The 20,597-nt window shown below is 34.9% G+C and overlaps 2 protein-coding genes across 5 annotated transcripts; one reads left to right on the forward strand and one right to left on the reverse strand.

Annotated features, from left to right (window-relative positions):
- The first annotated feature begins 4,218 nt into the window (after positions 1-4,218).
- LOC120130054 (replication factor C subunit 3-like) lies at positions 4,219-8,204 on the forward strand. Its single transcript, XM_039147405.1, has 9 exons — positions 4,219-4,540; positions 4,844-5,060; positions 5,323-5,402; positions 5,490-5,649; positions 6,156-6,237; positions 6,708-6,837; positions 6,941-7,004; positions 7,087-7,155; positions 7,882-8,204. Exons 1-9 carry the CDS (start codon positions 4,351-4,353, stop codon positions 7,979-7,981), a joined length of 1,092 nt encoding a protein of 363 aa, XP_039003336.1. The 5' UTR covers positions 4,219-4,350; the 3' UTR covers positions 7,982-8,204.
- A 701-nt stretch (positions 8,205-8,905) lies between these two features.
- LOC120130053 (protein CELLULOSE SYNTHASE INTERACTIVE 3-like) lies at positions 8,906-18,653 on the reverse strand. Of its 4 annotated transcripts, none has more exons than XM_039147403.1 (8): positions 18,612-18,653; positions 18,078-18,156; positions 17,588-17,686; positions 14,298-17,373; positions 11,085-13,629; positions 10,314-10,768; positions 9,622-9,738; positions 8,906-9,427 (listed from the first exon to the last, which is right to left on the reverse strand). In XM_039147403.1, exons 3-8 carry the CDS (start codon positions 17,647-17,649, stop codon positions 9,263-9,265), a joined length of 6,420 nt encoding a protein of 2,139 aa, XP_039003334.1. In that variant the 5' UTR covers positions 17,650-17,686; positions 18,078-18,156; positions 18,612-18,653; the 3' UTR covers positions 8,906-9,262. The 4 variants fall into 4 exon arrangements, with proteins under 4 accessions (XP_039003334.1, XP_039003333.1, XP_039003332.1 ...); XM_039147402.1 differs by having other exon boundaries at positions 18,078-18,195; positions 18,612-18,629; XM_039147401.1 differs by having other exon boundaries at positions 18,078-18,254; positions 18,612-18,626.
- Between the last annotated feature and the right edge of the window lie 1,944 nt (positions 18,654-20,597).

Raw genomic sequence — 20,597 nt, forward strand, 5'->3', positions numbered from 1 at the left:
CTTTTTCCTCTATTATTTTTAGAGAAAATCGCCTCAGTGACCAAAAATACCTTATAATATACGATTTTAACCAACTTTTTTTGGATTTGCCAAAATGACCAATAAAATCGCAACGCGATATCAAAATCGCAACGCGATTTAGAAAATCGCAACGTTAAAAAGAAAATCGCAACGGTCAAAAGAAAATCGCAACGCGAGCTTCCAAGTTCGCAACGCGATTTAGAAGAAAATCGCAATGCGATTGATAGAATCGCAATGCGATTTATAGAATCGCAATGCGATTGAGAGATTCGCAACGCGATTTAGAAGAAAATCGCAATGCGACTGAGAGAATCGCAATGCGACTGAGAGAATCGCAATGCGATTTATAGAATCGCAACGCGATTGAGAGAATCGCAACGCGATTGAGAGAATCGCAACGCGATTTAGAAAATCGCAACGTTAAGTTAAAAAAATTTTGTTTCTTAAGAATTTTCTCTAAAAAGATAGTATCCGCGCGGACGTGTCGAAGACACGTATTACCACGACCACGACCACGACCACGACCACGACCACGACCACGACCACGACCACGACCCGAGACGAGACGAGACGAGACGGCGGCGGCGGCGGCGCGCGAGAGTCCCCCTTGTCCTCTTTCACTCAACAAGGAAGTGCAAAATACAAGCCTTAAATACCATTCCCAATAGTATTTTCAATACTATGTGGGATTGAGCATTACCAACACTTGTTCCAAATATCATTATTCTTCATAAGTTATCATCCATTACAATATGAATTAGTCGTGCTAATGAACCAATATACCTCATTAATATATGGTATTGTTGAACAAAAGAATGATGATGACGATCTTATTAAAGACCATCTAATACGAAAGAATCCAATGCATAACCGATACCTTATTGTGAAACTAATTCACATAGAGGTTGTACGTGAAAAAAAATCTTTTACTTTTATAGTAAATATCTATCTTAATAATTTTAATATAAAAAATATATTTTTTTATTTAATAATAGAATTATTTCATGTATTTATCAAGTTATAATTTTAAATACTTATTAAAATGAATTAATTTATTATCGATAATTCATATTGTAATGGATGATAACTTATGAAGAATAATGATATTGGGAATAAGTGTTGGTAATGCTCAATCCCACATAGTATTGGAAACACTATTGGGAATTATATTTAAGGCTTGTATTTTGCACTTCCTTGTTGAGTGAAAGAGGACAAGGGGGACTCTCGCGCGCCGCCGCCGTCTCGTCTCGGGTCGGGTCGTGGTCGTGGTCGTGGTCGTGGTCGTGGTCGTGGTCGTGGTCGTGGTAATACGTGTCTTCGACACGTCCGCGCGGATACTATTTTTTTAGAGAAAATTCTTAAGAAACAAAATTTTTTTAACTATTCTTTTGACCGTTGCGATTTTCTTTTTAACGTTGCGATTTTCTAAATCGCGTTGCGATTCTCTCAATCGCATTGCGATTCTATAAATCGCGTTGCGATTCTCTCAATCGCGTTGCGATTCTCTCAATCGCGTTGCGATTCTCTCAGTCGCATTGCGATTTTCTTCTAAATCGCGTTGCGAATCTCTCAATCGCATTGCGATTCTATAAATCGCATTGCGATTCTATCAATCGCATTGCGATTCTATCAATCGCATTGCGATTTTCTTCTAAATCGCGTTGCGAACTTGGAAGCTCGCGTTGCGATTTTCTTTTGACCGTTGCGATTTTCTTTTGACCGTTGCGATTTTCTTTTTTACGTTGCGATTTTCTAAATCGCAACGCGATTTTGATATCGCGTTGCGATTTTATTGGTCATTTTGGCAAATCCAAAAAAAGTTGGTTAAAATCGTATATTATAAGGTATTTTTGGTCACTGAGGCGATTTTCTCTTATTTTTAAGGTTGATATTCAATTTAATAATTACTACATTTACGGTATTTTATGTTTGTATAAATTTTAGTATAATTCTTTTGTTGTTTTCTCGGATTTTTATGACTTCCTCCTTACTTATTCGGATTAATCCAGGTCGTACACTTAAATTTAATGGGTGTCTTCAAACAAAATTTTTTATATATATTAGACTTCAAACTCGAGACATATATAAACGATATCAAATTGTTTATTACTTTTTCATAAAAATGAAATTATTTTGAAATCCAATTTAACTTGCACTATCAAATTTATTAAATCATATACTTTATCGTGTGAATTAATGAGCTTCGGTATGAGTAAATTTGTCGGTCTAAGTGAGTGGATTGGCAATGTGATGAGTTTTGGTCATGGCTTGCTATGCCAATATTGTGTACATTTAATAATGCAATTCAATCTAATTCTCACTCATATAAATCAAATCAAACATATAAAATTAAAATAACACATCGATCTAGTAGAATTAATTGGACCGAATGGTTAAATTAATTGATGTTTTGATCATTTTAATTAATTTAATAATAAATAAATAACGTGATACGTTTTCAAACATTCGTTTTTAGTCGAATTCTAAAAGATATATAGATAGATCAAATTTAAAAAAATATATAGGAGTATATATATATATATATTATGTTCTACACACATGTTTGTATGTTAATGGGTAAGTTAACAATGGCGCTACATATATAAATTTTATCTTCAATCATTCAGTCAATGAATATATATTAAAAGATTATGTTTAAGCATTTGAAAAATATTATCTAATCAATGTGATATATGAAAATGTAAATATAACCTTGATTGAATATTGAATTTTTTAAATGCTTAAACATTTTAATATACACCTAATAAATGATTGAAGAAAGGCTTAATGCACGCTAATTACACTCAGTTCGTGCTCACGTCAACACATATCTATGATACCCGTTTTTCCTTTTTTCTGAATTAATTTGATTTTATTTTTTTCTCTATTACTTTCTTTATTTTGATCATTGAAAATTTGTGTATTACTTAAAATTCAAAAAAAAAAATTTCATAACTACGTATTTCTGAGATCATTCAATGTCAATAAAAGTGTGTAATTTTTTTTTCTCGAGATTTAAGTATCATGTATTAAAAGTGTGTACAATCATCTACGTCTTCTCAAAATTTCAATAAAATGATGATACTTCGATAAATAACTTTTAGAGTACACTATTGTATATATAAATTTCCACGTCAACTTATTTTTTGTTTTTTTGTTTTAATCATCAAATTATTTTTTATAAAATCATCACTAACATTATATATTTTTTATTTAATTAATCATTAAAAATTTAATAATAACGTTAATATAGTATCTTTATAATCTTCACATCATTTTTTTCTCCTCATCAGTAGTCTATATGTTATTTTTTTAAAATAATTTTATTAAATATTTTTATTTAACTGATTCGATCATTACATTATATGTCAAATAAAAATGATATATATTTTTCTTTACTTTTTCCGGTAAAGAAAATGTATACTATATGAGTGTTTGGAAGGAATTCAAACTCTAGAAATTTTGTACGAAGTTTGAACATCTAGTCGGCAGTCTCTAAGGATAGTATGGGTCAGGTCGGATAGGATTTTATTTTAATATGATATGACTCGAAAATTTTATATTTTCTATTTGACTCGAATTTGACCTAATCTTTTGAGATAAAATTCGAACCCGACTTTACCCGATTTGAAATAATATATTTATTAAAAAAATATTATTTTTATTTAATAAAAATAATAATTTAATAAATAATAATAATATAGAGAGAGACATTATTATAATTATCCGTAAATATAAAAGTAAAATTATATGTTTTACTAAGGTCGAGTTGAGTATTTTTATCCCTAAACCCAAACCCGATCCGAACACAACATCTAAAAAATTCCGACCTGACCTAATTTTTAAAAAAAACCGACTAAATCAAATCAAATTTGTTTGAAACCTGTAATATTCGGTCTCGTGCCCATCCCTAATAGTCACTGCCTTAACTTGAACTCCTAAGCAAGCTTTGGAATTTAAAATTTAAATTCCCTCCTCATTACTTATATAATGTATATTTTTAATTTTATTTGATCAATAATTGATATTACGTTTGTCGTATTGAATAAATAAAAATATTAATGTAATTTACCTGTTTTTAAAATAACATATATGGCTATATTAGGCTGTTTCAACGATCCTATTGATAAAATATTAGAAGAAGAAAATAAAACCGGACGAACCGTACATCCGGAAAAAGGCGCGCTTCAAAAACAGGTTTGGCGCCATAAAACAGTCGCAGCAAGTAAAGTGAAACCCCATTTTCTCACAAGCAGTACCGAACGGCGGAGATCGAACGACCTCGATCCTGACCGTGTACAAAAAAAGAAAAGAAGAAACTCGACGAGGATGGCGGAATTAATTTCGCTTATGGATATCGACGAAGACGACAAGCACCAGAAACAAAACGACTCTCAGAAGCTAAACAAGGGAAAAAGCGTCGTCACAGCCACAGATACCAAAGCCAATCCCTGGGTCGAGAAGTACCGTCCTCAGTCCCTCGCCGACGTAGCCGCTCACCGTGACATTGTTGACACCAGTAATTCCCTTTCTCTCTTTCCTAGGGTTTTCAAAATGTATTTCCACTTTATTTGGTTTATTTTTCTTCTTGTTCAAAAAATTTTACAATGATTATAGGGCTAAAAAAGGAATTCATTCCAGGAAAGTGAGGAACATAATTAGTTCGAGATTTCAAAATTTTCGTATTCATCTTTCATAATTGTTAGTAAAAAAGGTTAAAATAAACAGTCTGTTTAGTTACTCAATGGAAGGAAATTTGATGATGTCGTACTCGTTTTTTTTTTTACAAATTATTTACTCTGCTTTTGTTGGTGTAAAATAGTTGATAGGCTTACAAGCGAGAACAGATTGCCGCATCTTCTATTGTATGGTCCTCCCGGAACAGGCAAAACATCCACCATTCTGGCTGTTGCACGGAAACTTTATGGAGCACAGTATCATAATATGATTCTCGAGTTGAATGCTTCAGATGATAGAGGAATTGATGTTGTTAGGCAACAGATTCAAGATTTTGCTAGCACCCAAAGCTTTTCATTTGGGTAATTTCCTTTTGATGTGTGCTATTGATCCATCATTGCTTATATTATGCATCACCTTGACAACCACCACCCGCTATTTATGAATTTGGAACTGCAGAAGTTTTTTTTAGTTGTTTAAATTCATTTGCTCTCTTGTATTGCTGCTGATATTGGGCAGACATTTTTTACTATATTTTCATAATTTATCCTTTTTTATCATTAGGCTTCAATAAATGCTTTTGCAAAGGTAACCCATTGGTGATTAATATTGAGGTTTTTTCAGGGTGAAGTCATCCGTAAAGTTGATTTTACTTGATGAGGCAGATGCTATGACAAAGGATGCCCAATTTGCCTTGCGTAGAGGTATAATTTTCTTTGACCGAATTCATTTCATTGGCAAGTTATTATTATGTTCCTTTTTGTAACTACATTTTTAGTGATTGTCTGCAGTTATTGAGAAGTACACAAAGAATACTAGGTTTGCACTGATATGTAATCATGTCAACAAGATCATTCCCGCACTACAGTCCAGATGTACTCGGTTCAGATTTGCACCTCTTGATCCTATTCATGTCTCTGAGCGACTTAAGCATGTTATCGAGGCTGAAGGGTAAGTATTCTGTTTCCTTTTGCCATTCATTTGTGTTGTGCTAAACATTGGGTTGGAGTGAAGTGTTTCTAATTTAAGTGTTCTTTTATTTGGAAAAAAGTGGTGGAGGTGAGTTTCAATGTTGGTGATAAAAAGTTAATTAGAATGCAAGATAAGTCTTGCTTATAGTTTTACCTGTGGTTCTTTTTTTGTCAATGCTGATGGACGATGTATGCACATGAGATACAAAAAATGACTAAAAATGACTTATTTTTCATTTTTCTGCTAGTTAAGCTAGAGCTTGCCTTTTTGAGCTAGGCTCATGCTGGCATAAATATCGAATCATCATAGATTGAAAGTTCTATGGTGTAGCTTTATCAAGCCATTTGTTCTTGTATTAGAGTTGTTAGAAAGTGATAAATCTGTGCCTTTGCATATCTCATATGGACTCACCTTTTGTTCTTTGGATCTTATCTTTGAATCTTTCTTCCGAATACCATTACAATGATTTTGCTTCATTGGACCAGGCTTGATGTAACTGATAGTGGCTTGGCAGCACTAGTACGGCTTAGCAATGGTGACATGAGAAAGGCTTTAAACATTTTGCAGGTATTTAAACCACTTACTCATATTACTCTTGCATAAATTGGTGTACAATAATAGTCACTTGTTTAAGAAAGACAAATGACAGGTTGGCATTGATCTGTTCTTTGCTTTGTAGCAGAAGTTGTGTTACATTACCATATGATCTCATTGTTCTTTAGAGGAGCTATTTTTGTCTAATTTACACTTGGTGTGTTAGGTTATGTGATTGCTGTTTTAGGTGATGTCAACACTAGTTTTAATGAATAGGATACCTTTTTTTTCTCATTTGGGGAAGGGGATTTAAAGCTAGCTTTTAAGGTTGGGAATCATACACTTCTCTCTGAATCAAATGCTCAAGTGCATGAAGAAATATACTTTATTTTCATTATTGAGGGGGATTTTGGATAGTAAGATGCTTATTGCTTCTAATGTGGTTAGTACTATTCATGAATAGGAAAGAGTAGCATTGTTAATAATTTCTTTGCCACATGCAGTCAACACACATGGCTTCTCAGAAGATTACAGAAGAAGCCGTGTATCTCTGTACTGGAAATCCATTGCCTAAAGACATTGAGCAAATATCTTACTGGCTTCTGAATGACTCGTTTGCTGAGAGTTTCACACGTACTTATCTTAATCTCACTGTTTGTTATGCAATTAATAAAATGGTTTTCTTTAGATCAACCTTTTAACACGATATCTTTATTTTGTTATTAACTCTCTGTAGGAGTTTCTGAAATGAAGACAAGAAAAGGATTGGCCTTGATTGATATTGTGAGGGAAGTGACTATGTAAGTGCATGTCTCTTTAACTTATAAAAGGCTACCCTTTAAAATTTTCTGGTTGATATTCATTCACTACTCTTTTTAACAGGTTTGTTTTTAAGATTAAAATGCCCTCAGATGTTCGAGTTCAGTTAGTTAACAACTTGGCAGACATAGAGTAAGTACTTGTATCTGCTGCTGCTCTCAACTCACATACAACACAAAACATGAATAATTCATAAATGGTTGATGTTTTAAATGATAAAATAAAGCCAAGATATCGAGATGTTAAATAATGAATGTATCATAAAACTGGTTATGATTATAAAAGAGGAACCATAAACAATAAAAGTACCTGCAAAAAGTACCTGCAAGGTAATTTGGTAAATAAGCAGTATTTATCATTTACTTTTTATATAACTTAAGACTATTTTATTATATCTCAAGTTGCGTGGTTTGGGATTCTGTTTATTCTTACCCTAATGAGGTTTTAGAGCCATTATGTGATATTATTTATTGTTGCTAGTCACCACATTTGAGATGACACTTTTCCTTTACTCGGGCTATTTGTTGGCTGTTGTAATGGGTTTTGGGTTTTCCCCCCACTGGTAAAGTTGTTGAACATTTTAATTGGGGCCAGAATATGGAAAGAACGTTGCTCATCAACATAAATATACTTCATAATAGATAGTAGATTGAAGAATAACTGACTAGTAGATGATATGCAGTTCCTGTAAAAAAGAACTGTTGGATTCATTTTTGGAATCATGAAAGAAATGTTAATTAAATATCTGTTTGTATGTATTTGTGAACATATGGCTGATAGTGTATAATGGGTGTGAATTGTGGAATGTTTATCAGATAGTAGCTAATGGTATCAACCTGTATGTTTTATCGTTTGCAGGTATCGTTTGAGTTTTGGGTGCAATGATAAATTGCAACTGGGATCTCTCATTGCTACTTTCACGCAAGCTAGATCTGCTCTCGTTGCTGCAGCAAAGTAGCTTTCTGTAAAGCCTGGCCTCATTTCTTCTTCTCATTAGGCATTTCAGATGTTGTCCCGTTAGCTTTGTTTCTTGTTTGCTTGTGATTGAGTAAGTAAAGTGAGTAGCATCATTTTCAGTTAGGAAAGTCGGGACAAAAGAAACAAAGGGTAATGCAATGAAGTGAGGCAAAAGTGATTCCTAATTTAATGTACTCTTATCACATCAATAGGGGATGCAAAGTGAATGTTAGGGTTGGCGGTTGATGGTTTCCTCTTTCCATGTATTGATGATATGTTGTTAATTAACTTTTTCAAGCTTTGATTCTCATTTTTCCCTCAAGCTTTTACATTACAAATTGAACCGGCATATTTAACAATAAATTGGTGACTTGTTTGCATTAAAACATCGACAAAAATAGGGTTCTAATGAATAAGTGAAAAATCGACTCAATCGATTAAAATTAATTTTGAATATGATTTTGGAGGAAAATATTAAAATTAATGTTTTAATATCTTGATTATATAAAAAATCACTGTCAAAGGTTTGAAATCTATTGTTTAAAGATGTCTTAGTCGACAGCTAAACTATGTAATTCAATTTTTTTATGTTTGATAAAAGAAATATTAATACATCTAAAAATAAAATAAAATTTAAATCTTAAAAATAATATTATTATGAGAAACAACCATCAATTCAGACAATCAATTTCCAGAACTTTAAGTTAAAAGAAATACAATGTGATACATATTTGTGTTGGAAGATACAATATTTTATTACATTAAATTCTTTCTTAGTTTTTATTATCTACACTGTATATTTTATTACATTTGAAAGTAATACATAATCATTTAATTAAATTACTAAATTTGAAATTTATATTTATATGTAATGGAAACATATTTGCATGTGATAAATATTTTAAAAATAATTATACTGTCGCCATTTAACAAAGCAGCACTTTGTGCTAAGATGGAGATGCCATTTTCATAACATTTTTTGCAATGCCATAATCCTTTGACAAGACTAAACTCGCTAGTCCTTGAAGACTGAACTGTACAAAATGAAACTTTTACTTCCTACACTTGGGGAAGCTCTTCCATTCCTCCTTTTTCATGGCATCAATTTATAGACATTTTATACTTTACATCTTCGTAAACCATTTACCACAAAAACTGGACCTTTTGACAGATATATATCATACTTAAAAGCAAGCAACCGCAAACCCCTATTATATTTCTCCTGTAAATTTCATCTTGATTCCATTGTGGTCGCTCGTAAAGAAATGAACTTTTAAATCCACTATATGCTTTCATCATTTTCTGTTCTGTTGGACCAGATTATCTCGATCTCAAGCGTTCTGGAAGACCCATCTTTGCTGCTATCATGATTCAGGCCGAATAAACCACTGTATACTCCTTCTGTGACGACTTTGTCGATCTGAATAGTCACTCTTCCAAGGGTTGTCTGTTAAAAACCAACATCTCCCATCAGAAATCAGAAAGCAATACGACAATTTGCCAAAGATATAAATATGTAACTATTAGCACTTCTTTATGCACTGCAAAAGGAAAATTGTTCGACTAAGAACACCCAAGTATAACCGCATTGAGGTTGCAGTGATTTAGCCATAGTGTATTCAGCATAGGAATCTCATTTACCTTCCCAAAAGTATTTTTACTTTTACAAATGATATGAAGTTTTTGTCCCTTTGGAGGCACATCAAAAGCCCAAGTGAAGCCTTCTTTCCATTCAGGACTAGTACTGTGGTTCACGACCTGATCATAGCACAAATCCATTAGTGTTAAAGTCTGTGGTCATTAATAATATATATTTAAAAAAAATGCAATCAGCAAGGCAAGGGTAAAATGATTAAATTTGCATTTTCCATCACATAAGATGTGTCTGATACAGTGTGGAAAGTTTTACAAAAAGAACGAAATTCTGGATATGCTAAAAAAAATTCATCTACATGAATGGCATTGAAAATAATTTGATGAATAAACGACTGAGAAACACCGACTTTCTTGATAAATCTATACCTGCATACTTCAATTTTTTTAACCTAACAAGGTGGGGTATATTCATACATGCCATAAATGGCTCATATAAAGTCGCAAATTCTGAAGCCATCAAATAAAATAAGAAAGGATAGTATTCCAAAGGCTCTATTTTCTATTGCCTGGCCTGGCATATGGAAATTAATGCAAAATGGAACCCCGTAACTAAATCAGAAAAGGAAAAGGCACCTCCATGCATAAGGAACGAGCTACATTCATATGACCATATACCCAAATATAGGTACAATGTAGATGGTTTACTTTCCAACTGACTTTTAAATAGAAACTGTTACCTTGGTTTGTCGGGGAGGACCATTTCCTATTGTCAATCGGCAAAATGCATTTGTGGCTCCCATGGCTTGCTTTAGGTTGTTACCACGCTTGATGGTAACAGTCAAAGACCCTGGTAAGCAGTGCAATAGGCTGTCTGCTCTCTCGTGGAAACTGGGAGGACAAGTTTTCATCAGCATTTGCAAGATAGGAATTGCTTCAGCTGAGATCATGGACTGAGATCTTGCAATTTCGATTGGCATGGTTGACCAAGAATGTTTTAACAAGCACATGGTATCTAACACAGATTCCTGGGCACCCTCGCTCCCTGACTTTAGTGCTCCTACTAGATGGGGAATACATAGGGTAGCTGCTTCAGAGATTTGGAGCTTGGGAAAGTTGGTGAATATCACGTTTAATGTTCTCAAGACTTCTTCATTTATAGTCGCAAGAGACCACAATTCTCTCTCAAGGGCAGCTGCACGACAATGATTACACATTTCATCATTAATTGCAATGCTGAGAACCAATAGAGAGGAAAAGACTCATTTTGATATTGCATGTTGGCTAGAAGTTTTTTTAAGTGTAGTAAAACGAGCCATATATAGTAGATGAACTCCATATAGAAATGAATAGTGCCGAGTTTCATACATATATGTGGAACGTTCCTCCTTTTTTCTTTCTTTTACTAACAATAATTTCAATTAAAACAAAAAGAATAAATACACATCTCAACGCTTCGAACTGAAACGAAAAAATTATAAAAGGAAAAAGCTTTTGCAATGTTATATCACCTGTCAAAGATCTGATGAGCTCGTTTGATACGTATTCTTGAAGCGTGTGGTTAGAAAATAAGAATTTGATCAGCAGTGCTGCCTGAGAAGCTACTTCTACATTAGGAGAAAGTAAAAGTTCCTGGATTACTAATATGCCACCTGCTTCAGCAACAGCACGCCTATTAGTTCTACTCCGCATGACAAAGTTCTGCAATGCACAAATTGCAACCGTTTTCATGTCTTCTGTTGGCTGATCTTCAAGCAAGCTTACAAGTGCACGACATGCAGAAACAGAATCACTGGCTCTAGCATGTTCTTCATGCTGGGAGAGGTTCCCGAGAGCTAAAGTTGCAAGGAGCCTGCCAGCTTCTGATCTTGTCTGTGGGTCTAATAGATACTGTGCTAAGGGTGCAATTGCGTACTTAGAAACCTTCTTCTTTCGTACCCTTACATTGTTAAATAAAGCTTCAAGCAGTCTGCCAGAAGCTTCTTCACACTGGTGAGATCGTAGTAGATCCAATAATGCATCTATAGCTCCAGCTTCAGTCATCTGTTCAACACTTGAAGGATCACTCCTTTCATGGACAATTAAGGCATTGAGAGCCACAGTAATGGTGCTCTCCTCCGTGGAGTGCAACATTCTGACCAGAACTATTAAAGGAGCTTTGAAATAGTACTCCGCATTGAAACGCAGAACGTTAGAGAGAACAAAAGCAGCTGATTCCCAAAGCGCACGAGGAGGCTGAGGCTCATCTTGAATGATGACCTTTGAAAGCTCAAAAATACCTCCAGCATCAGCAACTGCCTTCGGCCAACTAGCAGAGATCTTTTCCAAAGCTTTAACTGCTGTTTGCTGCAGATTCAATATTCCAATTCCAGCAAGCTGCACCAGCGGCACAACTGCATTTTTTGTCGTGATGTCTTGCTGAAAATGTTCCTGTGCAAGAAGATGAGTCAATAATTCTGTTCCGAGCTGCTGAATAGCTTGAGAAGGTGATTCAAGAAATGAAATCAGAGGCTCAATGACTTGACTGGGAGTCAATTTCAGAGTTGCAAGGCTTTGCGGCTTCTCCAAGATATTTACAAGTGCTTGCAAGGCACTGTGTTGTCCCCACAAACCAAAATCTGGACGAAGTAAAACCATGAAAAGAGGCTCGATTATTTTTGCAGCATCTGAACTTCTAGCAATAGCGTTACTATTTGTCAGAATCCGGAACAACTCAGCAATTGAGGAGCACAATGAACTGGATGCAAGAGGGAGTACCTCAAGACAATTATCAATAACACCAGCTTTGACCATGACTGATTTGAGCGGCGTGCGGTCTTTCCCCAACTTTATGAGTGCACATATGCTGGCCTCAATAAGTTGATGGTTGCTTCCGGAAACCAAGCCAACAAGGAGATCCACAATGTCATATGCAGCTGCAAGCTCCACCTGCTGCTCATCATCCAACAATCTCTCAAAAGCATAGACTCCAGACTCCACTGCAGTACTAGCATCAGACTGCATAAGAGAAATAAGGGGCTGTATGCATTCAGAGGCTATAGGATCTCCTCTAATTTTAGTATTACCAAAGAGAACAAAACAAAGTTGTGCAGCATTTATTTTCAGTTCCAAAGATGAAGCCGAAGTTAATATGTTGTAAAGACTCTCGAGTCGGTTTCCTTCTACATCAGTCATTAAAGCTGCTTTTGAAGCATTCCTGGAAGTCAACTTGATCAAGGCAACAAGAGCAGCCTCTTGCTCACTCTCAGATGCAGCAGACAACATGTCAACCAATGGTTGTACAGCCTGACTGGATAACTCAGAATCTACAACATTTTCAGCATAAAAAATTTGATGGAGAGCCCTCACAGCACTGAACCTGGCACTTTTAGAACCCAGGCGCAAAACAGCTATAAGTTGATTCAAGGAGCTAAGTGATGCTTCATATTGAATAAGTTCCTGATTTCCAAATAATATCCTGAGCAATTCACATATATCAGCCTCCGTTGAGTCTTGAGGGCTCAAAGACAGATATTTTGTTAAAGCATCAATAGCTCCAGCTTCCCCCATGATTAATTTATTAGCATCACTTCCATCTGCAATGCAGGTTAAGAGTTGAACAGCAATCGGAGGGGCTCCAGGCCTATCTGGTATTGGTCTCAAAAGATCCACTAAAAGAGGAATAGATTTCCGTGCAGTAGAGCCAATTCTCACATCTTCAATTTCAAAAAGATGTTCTAATACAACTTGACCAGGATTTTGTACCAGAGAAAATTCTTCAGACAAGGTCACTAAATTGGGCATATCTGATTCCAAGTAACCAATCAATGTTATCAATCCAGCAACAGCACCAGAATTTGCAATGACAAGATCTATTCCCTTGCTTCCATTACAAACTAGACTAGCCATTGCCTGAGCAGCAAAATATCTGTCTATAACTTCTTCAGATCTCAACAGAAGAGCAAGTGAAGGTATGATGCGCATGGTTGCCGGAGATAAAACAACATTTTCATCTTGGAACAATATAGCAAGAAGCAGGGCGCTTATCCAAATACCTTCTGTATCCTCGAATTCTGCCTGAAAATAAACATAGTTTTCAGCTAGGCAAACAATCTTTAGCAAGTATTCTTAAGACCAACGGGCGATGTCATGTCATAATTTTTTTTGAAAAAAAAAAGTTGTTTTAGGAATATGAATTTTATATTTTTATATATTCAGAACATATGATCCCACTTTCACTCCACACTCATCTCAGGATTATAATCTTTCCTCATTTTTTCTCTCTGCAGTTAACGTTGGAAGATACCTTTGTCAGTTTACTTATAACTTGTATCTACAGCCATGGCAAATTTCTCTAGCACAAAATATGCCATATCAACGCATAATAGTTAAGACATAAATGGAAACAATTGGATAGGCTCATCTAAAAGAAATCTGTAATGAATATAACAAGAGTAGGGTGCAGCTGCAACTCATTAAAGCTAACACAAGTATTAAGTTAATGCATTTGCGGTACAAAATTGAGCAAAATCTGAAAATTAAAAAGGAAAACCAACCAAGAGATTATAACTTTATCCTGGAAGTCTTTTTTCTAAAATCAATCTTGAAAATAGCTCGGGAAAGTACAATAGTGTTCAACCTACCGAAAAGAATGTAAGAGTGTAAGAATAGGTTGCTTAGCATCAACTAAAGAGTGGTGGATTCTGGTTTTGTCAAATATACAGTATAGAGAGGGAGAGCCATACCAGAGGACTGGAAGCATAATTCATAAGCTTGTCAGATAGAACCTCAAGTCCACCAGCTTCCATTACGGTAATTCTGTTTTTAGAAAGGCATGAAGACAGTATTAACAATAACCACAAAGCAATGGTTCCACCCAAAACAACAGAAGGATCGAGAACATCAAACTCCTCGCCTTCCAGGAATGCAGTTCTTTCAATAAACTCTCTTGGTGCTCTGCCTCTGACCTCAATTTCTAAAGATGGACGTCTTGAATTCCTCTTTGCCATATCCACTAAAGCTTCAATGAGAGGTTTTAAACACCCAGACTGATCAAGTATATCCAATGACTGCAGTTTGTGTTCTTTTGCAGTACATGTAAGAAGTGCAACCGCTCCAACTCTGACTTCCAAACTGGCTGAGTTCATTGTTCTATCGGCTAATGAACATATAGATAGTGATCTTGCAACCAATAGATCACTGAGAACCAGTGGTTGTTCCCCACAATGTCTAGATAAAATTTCTATGGACTTATCTTGCAGTGGAGGAGGCCCCTCAGCAAGGCAGCGCACAAGAGGTTCTAAACTTGATGGATCCTCAGCAAGTACAGACCACAGTGGATAAGTTAAACTCACACCCCTTTTTGTTCTAGACAAGAGTGCAACTACTTCCAAAACATCTGCAGCATCAGTGGTGTCCATATCCATTTCATTTAAGGAATCAACAAGTGCAAGAACAGCAAAACGACACTGAGAATTTCCTATGAGCACATTGGTGACTGGAAAATGCTTGAGTAATTGATGAAGAGCCCTTGAAGCATTCTTCTTACCTTCTAAAGTTCCATCTCCCATCACTCTTGTCAAAGACGAAACAATATCTTCAGCTAGTGCTTCAGCAGCAATATGGGAATCAGAGAGAAGATTGGCCAAGGCAGCAACAGCGGTTTCAGCAGCACCAATGAAAGAAGTTTTTGCCAATCTAATTAGAGGTTTGACATCTTCTGCAGCAATGTAAGACATATTATTAGCAGTTTTAGATTTGGTTGGGCGAGACAGAGCGCCCAACACTCGAGCAGATTGAGTTGCAACAACTTGAGTCTTGCTAGTCAAAAGCTTCATGCAAGGTTGTACAACTTCATCAGTTACCAGACAATCACATACATCTTTTCGTGTACTAAATAGATCAGCTAGGACAGAAGCAGCATACTCTTGAGTTTCTTCATTTGGGGAGTTGAGAACCTGGATAAGAGATTTCAGTCCTTTGTTAGCTGCAGATCCCTTATGCACAAGATCCTGATGTGGTGCAATTGTGAGTACATGGCCCAGAACTCTAATTATATGGGCCTTTGAGCTTGGTGTATCTCCCAGGAGCAAAGCTAATAACTGATTAATAGTGGCAGAATCAGCTGCCTGGACAAGCTTTGTAAGAGCCTTAGCTGATGCCTCCTGCCCTTTCGTCCCACCACTTCTTAGGAGCCACAAGAAAGCTGGTACTGCACCTGCACTTTCAACACAGGCACGAATGTCTTCACTGTGGCAGCATAAATTCCATAGAATATGTGCTGCATCCTCCCTTGCCTTCTGAGATCCCACCTCCAGCAACTGCACCAATGGAGGAATCCCACCAGCAGCAGTAATGGCCCACTTGCTGTCATCAACCTGATCAGTCAAGATGGCTAGCAACTGTACTGAATGCTCTTGGTGTTGTTCACTGGATAAGCCCAACAATGATATGAGCAACTGAATACCTTCTCGTTTACCAATAGCATCCCAAACACTAATTTTTTCACAGCATAAACTCGTTAAAGAAAGTATTAGATACTCCTGGGCATCGGCAGCAGCCATTGTTATAAGCCCGATAAGCACCCTTTTTGCTTCCGCATGATTGAGCCATTGTGAGAGGTATGTGTTACCATACAAGCTTGCCATGGCCTCAAGGACACGATCTTGGACTAGCTTATTATCACGAGGCTTGAGTAACATAACTAATACATCCTCTATCTGTGCTACATCAAAGGGTTCCTCATCAAGCCCAGCAGTCTGCTTAAAATCCATTAGAGCATAAGCAAGTGCTCCAACTATGTCCGCAACTGGTGCAGCTAAGCGAGAAGATTGTGATAATTTTCCAAGATATAGTATCAAATCGGACATTCCTCCACTAATATTTGCTAACGCATGAGTGGCATGGTGCTGCAGGGCCTGGGCATGCTCTCCTTGCATGCACTCTTTAGAAGGAGCAACAACAGCCCCAATAAGAATAGGAACACCATTTGCATCTACAACTGCCTTCTTTGCTGCACTGGACATTGAAGAAAGGGCTTCCAAAGCATTTGCAGCACTTGAACGGACAGAAGCGTTATTGTTTTGACCTACAAGCTTAAGCAAGGCTTTGACAGCCCCAGAATCTATTACTCTTGGGATGCTATCACTGAATGCCAACATCAATCTGGCCAAAAGGGAAGCTGCATTGGATTGAGCAGCAGCATTATCAGAAGAGAGAAGACCCACAATTATATCTACTCCTCCAGCCTTCAGTGTTGCTCTCCAATAGTCATCCTTCTCATTGCAAAGATTCCTCAAAGCTCCAGTAACAAACCCTTCCACCACTTTGTCCTGCTTGTTTGATGGACTGAGTTGTTTCCATAAAGTTGGCACGACACCTTCTGTAACAAATATTTTCATACCAACATGGTCATCTGAAAGACCACCAGAAGAAACTTCAAATATAGCCTCTGCTGCTGCCTTCCGGGCCTCAGTTGATTCAGACTTCAAAAGTGAGAGTAACGGCGGAATGCATCCACCTAGAAGAACCTTCAGCCGTAAGTCCTCATCTTTGCATAACACGGTCAGAGTTGCAGCAACATTGAGTTTTGCTAAAGGGGTGCCACTCCTGAGAATGGATATAAACAACGGCATTGCTTGCCCATGGGAACCAATAAGTGTTCTTGCCTCCTTTCTTGCTCTGGCAATACCCAGCACACGGGCTGTGATAAGTTCTTTCTCGCTTGGTGAAGACGTATAGGCATGCAGTTGCTCAATAAAATGAGCAACTGCTGCCACAGTATCATCAGAACCATCCATTATATTTGTTTCATTTGATTTCCTGGATATAAACAGTCAATTCATTAATCCACGAATAGCATTAGCATAAGCAACCAAACTATAGATCCAAACCACTTAAAATAGCCAGAATAAATTAAAATATATATGACCTTTCTATTAAAACATCAGAGATGATTTCTACAATTTGCTTGTTATATTCATTTCTTTAAATCCATTCCAATAAATTAGTAAACCCATCACTCATAATAACTCACCTAGGGTTAGATGAAGATAAGGGTCCCCATTCCCGTGGTTCAGGGGACAGTGACTTTGACATTACCAACAAAAGCCACTTTAGCTTGCTCCTCGGCTTCCTGCAGAATCAGACAAACAAATATTCAACTAAATGAATGCTGGATCGCTGGATGAAAGCCGGAAAGATCTTATATAGAGAACCCAAAAAGTTCATTGCAGCTTATTCTCCTATATTTCATTTTTCAGTAACAGTGGCACGCCCAATGCTCAATTTCACTATATTATGAATTACAATACCAATAAAGACTTTCCTTTACTGAAAAAAATAAAAGGAGAAATTTTAGGAAATTTTCATTTCCCAGATATGAGAACTTAAGAAGTTAAGACATGATTACATAACCAAATATAATCCAATTCCAAATCTTCCGAAACAAGTATAATAAAGCTGAATTAGCTGTCAAATTGATATCTTTAAAACGCTATAAAAGGGAAGAAAAGAAAGAAAGTTACCTTTGCTGAAAACGCAAAAGACGAATAACTCTCTTTCCTTATGATCAATCGCCAACCTTCTTTCTCAGCCCAGAAGAAGCTTCAGTTCTTCTTCTTTTTGAAAGAAAGCTCTTTAATTCTTCACCATTTAACAAAGTTTTAGTCCAAAATAAGTAAAACCCAGAAAATGCTGCAATCCTATAAGCTTAAAATTTCAGGACTCTCTGTTTACTAAGTGATGAAACCAAAAACCCAAATTCCAGATATGAGAACCGAGTGGAAAATAAAAATCAGATCTTGAATATAAGTAAATGCTAGAATTAAATAAGATTAATAACACTATTTTATTATTCCACGGAAATGTGATGACCAAAAAGAAATTGGGAAAGAGTACAGAGATCCAATCACAATTAGGATTTAACAGAATCTAGGGCGACGAAAAACAATTGCCCTTCTCTTAACAGCCATCATTTTTTTTCATATAAATTGGAAAACGAAAAGGAAAAACAAAGACCCCACGGAAATTTTTTTAATTTTTATTTAAAAGACTACTACCTTAAGAATCAGAGCAAATGAATGCTACCCAAATGGTAGTATCAAAAAGAGTTCACAGTAAGAAAGAGAGAGAGAAATGGTTCACAAAGCAAAGAGAGAAAGTCTGGGTCTTTTCATTCTTCTTTTAAATATATATTTTAGCAGAATTAAATGTCATTTTGTCTGTTGGAGTAGGTTAGAAACAGTGAGATAATTGCCTCTTTTTATTTTTGTACTATTGAAAAACAATCAACCTCTCCAAACTAACAATCAACTATAATGTTCACGCATTAAATAAAAATAATATTCATTTGAATTCTACCATTCTTTAATTATTAAAATTAATGATTAGTATGTTTTTTAGATTTTGATCATGTTGAAGTGTAACTAGATAATATTGGTGTTGTTCAACTGAATTTTAATTACTTAATTCGGATTTTATTTTTTTAATTTATACTTTTAATTCTTTTTAAAGTCATATATGAATTTAAACTCATAAAACGCATGATGAACACAGAGACAAATAATTTAATAAAATTAAACATCTTAATTGATATGTTCACAATTATTTTTATGAAACAGTTTTTGCAATTATTCAGAATATACTTGAGAAAAATATTTCTGATTTCTTTAATATATAATGTGATGATTTCGTTATAAATTTATAAAACTCAGTTTTTTATTTAAAAATATATATCAAAATTAATAGTAATAAATAATAAAACATTAAATTAAATGATTAACTCGTAGTAAACTAACACAGCTAGCTACATTTTTATCTAGTATTGTATTGTACAATTTTTAAAATTATTAATTGAGCCACATAGTTAATTAGAAAGCCTTAGTGAACATTTGATTCACAGAATGTACGATTACATTTGGGAACAATATTACTGGAATGTAACATTATTATGAGAATATTGTATTACCTTGTTTGGTTTGTTTAGAATGAATGTAAGATTATTGTGTTTGGTTGGAGGAATATAAGATTACTTGGATGCATATTTTACCAAATTATCATTGTGATGTTTTTTTAAAGTTAAACTTTAATATTAATTTATAAATATTTAAATGAAAATTCATAAAAATATTTTAATCGTTATACTATCTAACTTTTGAGGATAAATTACATTTAATATATCATTAGTATATTAAATTTATATTTTTCAATAATGTTCATAAGTATCATATTTATTTATATAAAATATAATATAAAAAATAATATTATGGTAGTAAAATATTATTTCAAATAATTACATTTTTACAATAATACTATTTTTTCATCCCATAAAATTATAAATTAAATATTAAAAATATAAAATATTTTAAATTCTCAAAATTATTAATATTTTAGTAAATCAAACTCTTCGTATATTATTATTATTTTTATAATTTTGAATAAAGTATAAAAAATAAGAATTTAAAGGATCATTATAAAAAGAATTCATTAGTCTGAGGTGACGTTTGGTTCGCTGAAATTCATTGGAATTAGGGGGAATTTTGATCCAATTCCACCACTTTCTTATGTTTGGTTCAAGTTTTCAAAGGGGGAATTGGAATCCAATTCCATCAAATGAGGGAAAGTACATTTCATTCATAACATGATGAATTGAAATCCTTTGGAGGAGGAAATGTGAAATTTGACCATACTACTCTCATCAATCTTTCGGTATTCGGTCGGATTTTTTTAAAAAAAAAATTAGGGATCGGGTCAGATTTTTAAAAAAAATTCAGGATCGGGTCGGGTTTTTTTAAGTGTGATATTCGGGTCGGTCGGGTTTTTTTAAGAATGATATTCGGGTCGGGGTCGGGTTTAAGGTGAAAAATACCCAACCCGACCCGAAAAAAATATATAATTTTACCTTATATATTTAGGAATAATTACAACAATACCCCTCTATATATAATTTTTTTCAATTAAGTCACTGTTTTTATTGAATAATTTTTTTTATTATTTCGGGTTAGGTCGGGTGAAACTTTATTTTGGTCGGGTCGGGTCTCGGGTGG

The sequence above is a fragment of the Hibiscus syriacus genome, unplaced genomic scaffold, assembly GCF_006381635.1.
Source record: "Hibiscus syriacus cultivar Baekdansim isolate YM2019G1 unplaced genomic scaffold, ASM638163v2 tig00110505_pilon, whole genome shotgun sequence".
NCBI classification, from domain to species: domain Eukaryota; kingdom Viridiplantae; phylum Streptophyta; class Magnoliopsida; order Malvales; family Malvaceae; genus Hibiscus; species Hibiscus syriacus.

What these genes read in the sequence shown, in the direction of transcription:
- LOC120130054 (XM_039147405.1), top strand. Translation starts at nt 4,351, where the DNA reads ATGGCGGAATTAATTTCGCTTATGGATATCGACGAAGACGACAAGCAC. An exon ending in ACCCAAAGCTTTTCATTTGG is followed by an intron (nt 5,061 to 5,322) that starts GTAATTTCCTTT and finishes AGGTTTTTTCAG; the next exon opens with GGTGAAGTCATCCGTAAAGT. An exon ending in CATGTTATCGAGGCTGAAGG is followed by an intron (nt 5,650 to 6,155) that starts GTAAGTATTCTG and finishes TCATTGGACCAG; the next exon opens with GCTTGATGTAACTGATAGTG.
- LOC120130053 (XM_039147403.1), bottom strand. Translation starts at nt 17,649, where the DNA reads ATGTCAAAGTCACTGTCCCCTGAACCACGGGAATGGGGACCCTTATCT. An exon ending in GCTCATCAGATCTTTGACAG is followed by an intron (nt 10,769 to 11,084) that starts GTGATATAACAT and finishes ATTGTCGTGCAG; the next exon opens with CTGCCCTTGAGAGAGAATTG. An exon ending in GTAAAAATACTTTTGGGAAG is followed by an intron (nt 9,428 to 9,621) that starts GTAAATGAGATT and finishes GGTTTTTAACAG; the next exon opens with ACAACCCTTGGAAGAGTGAC.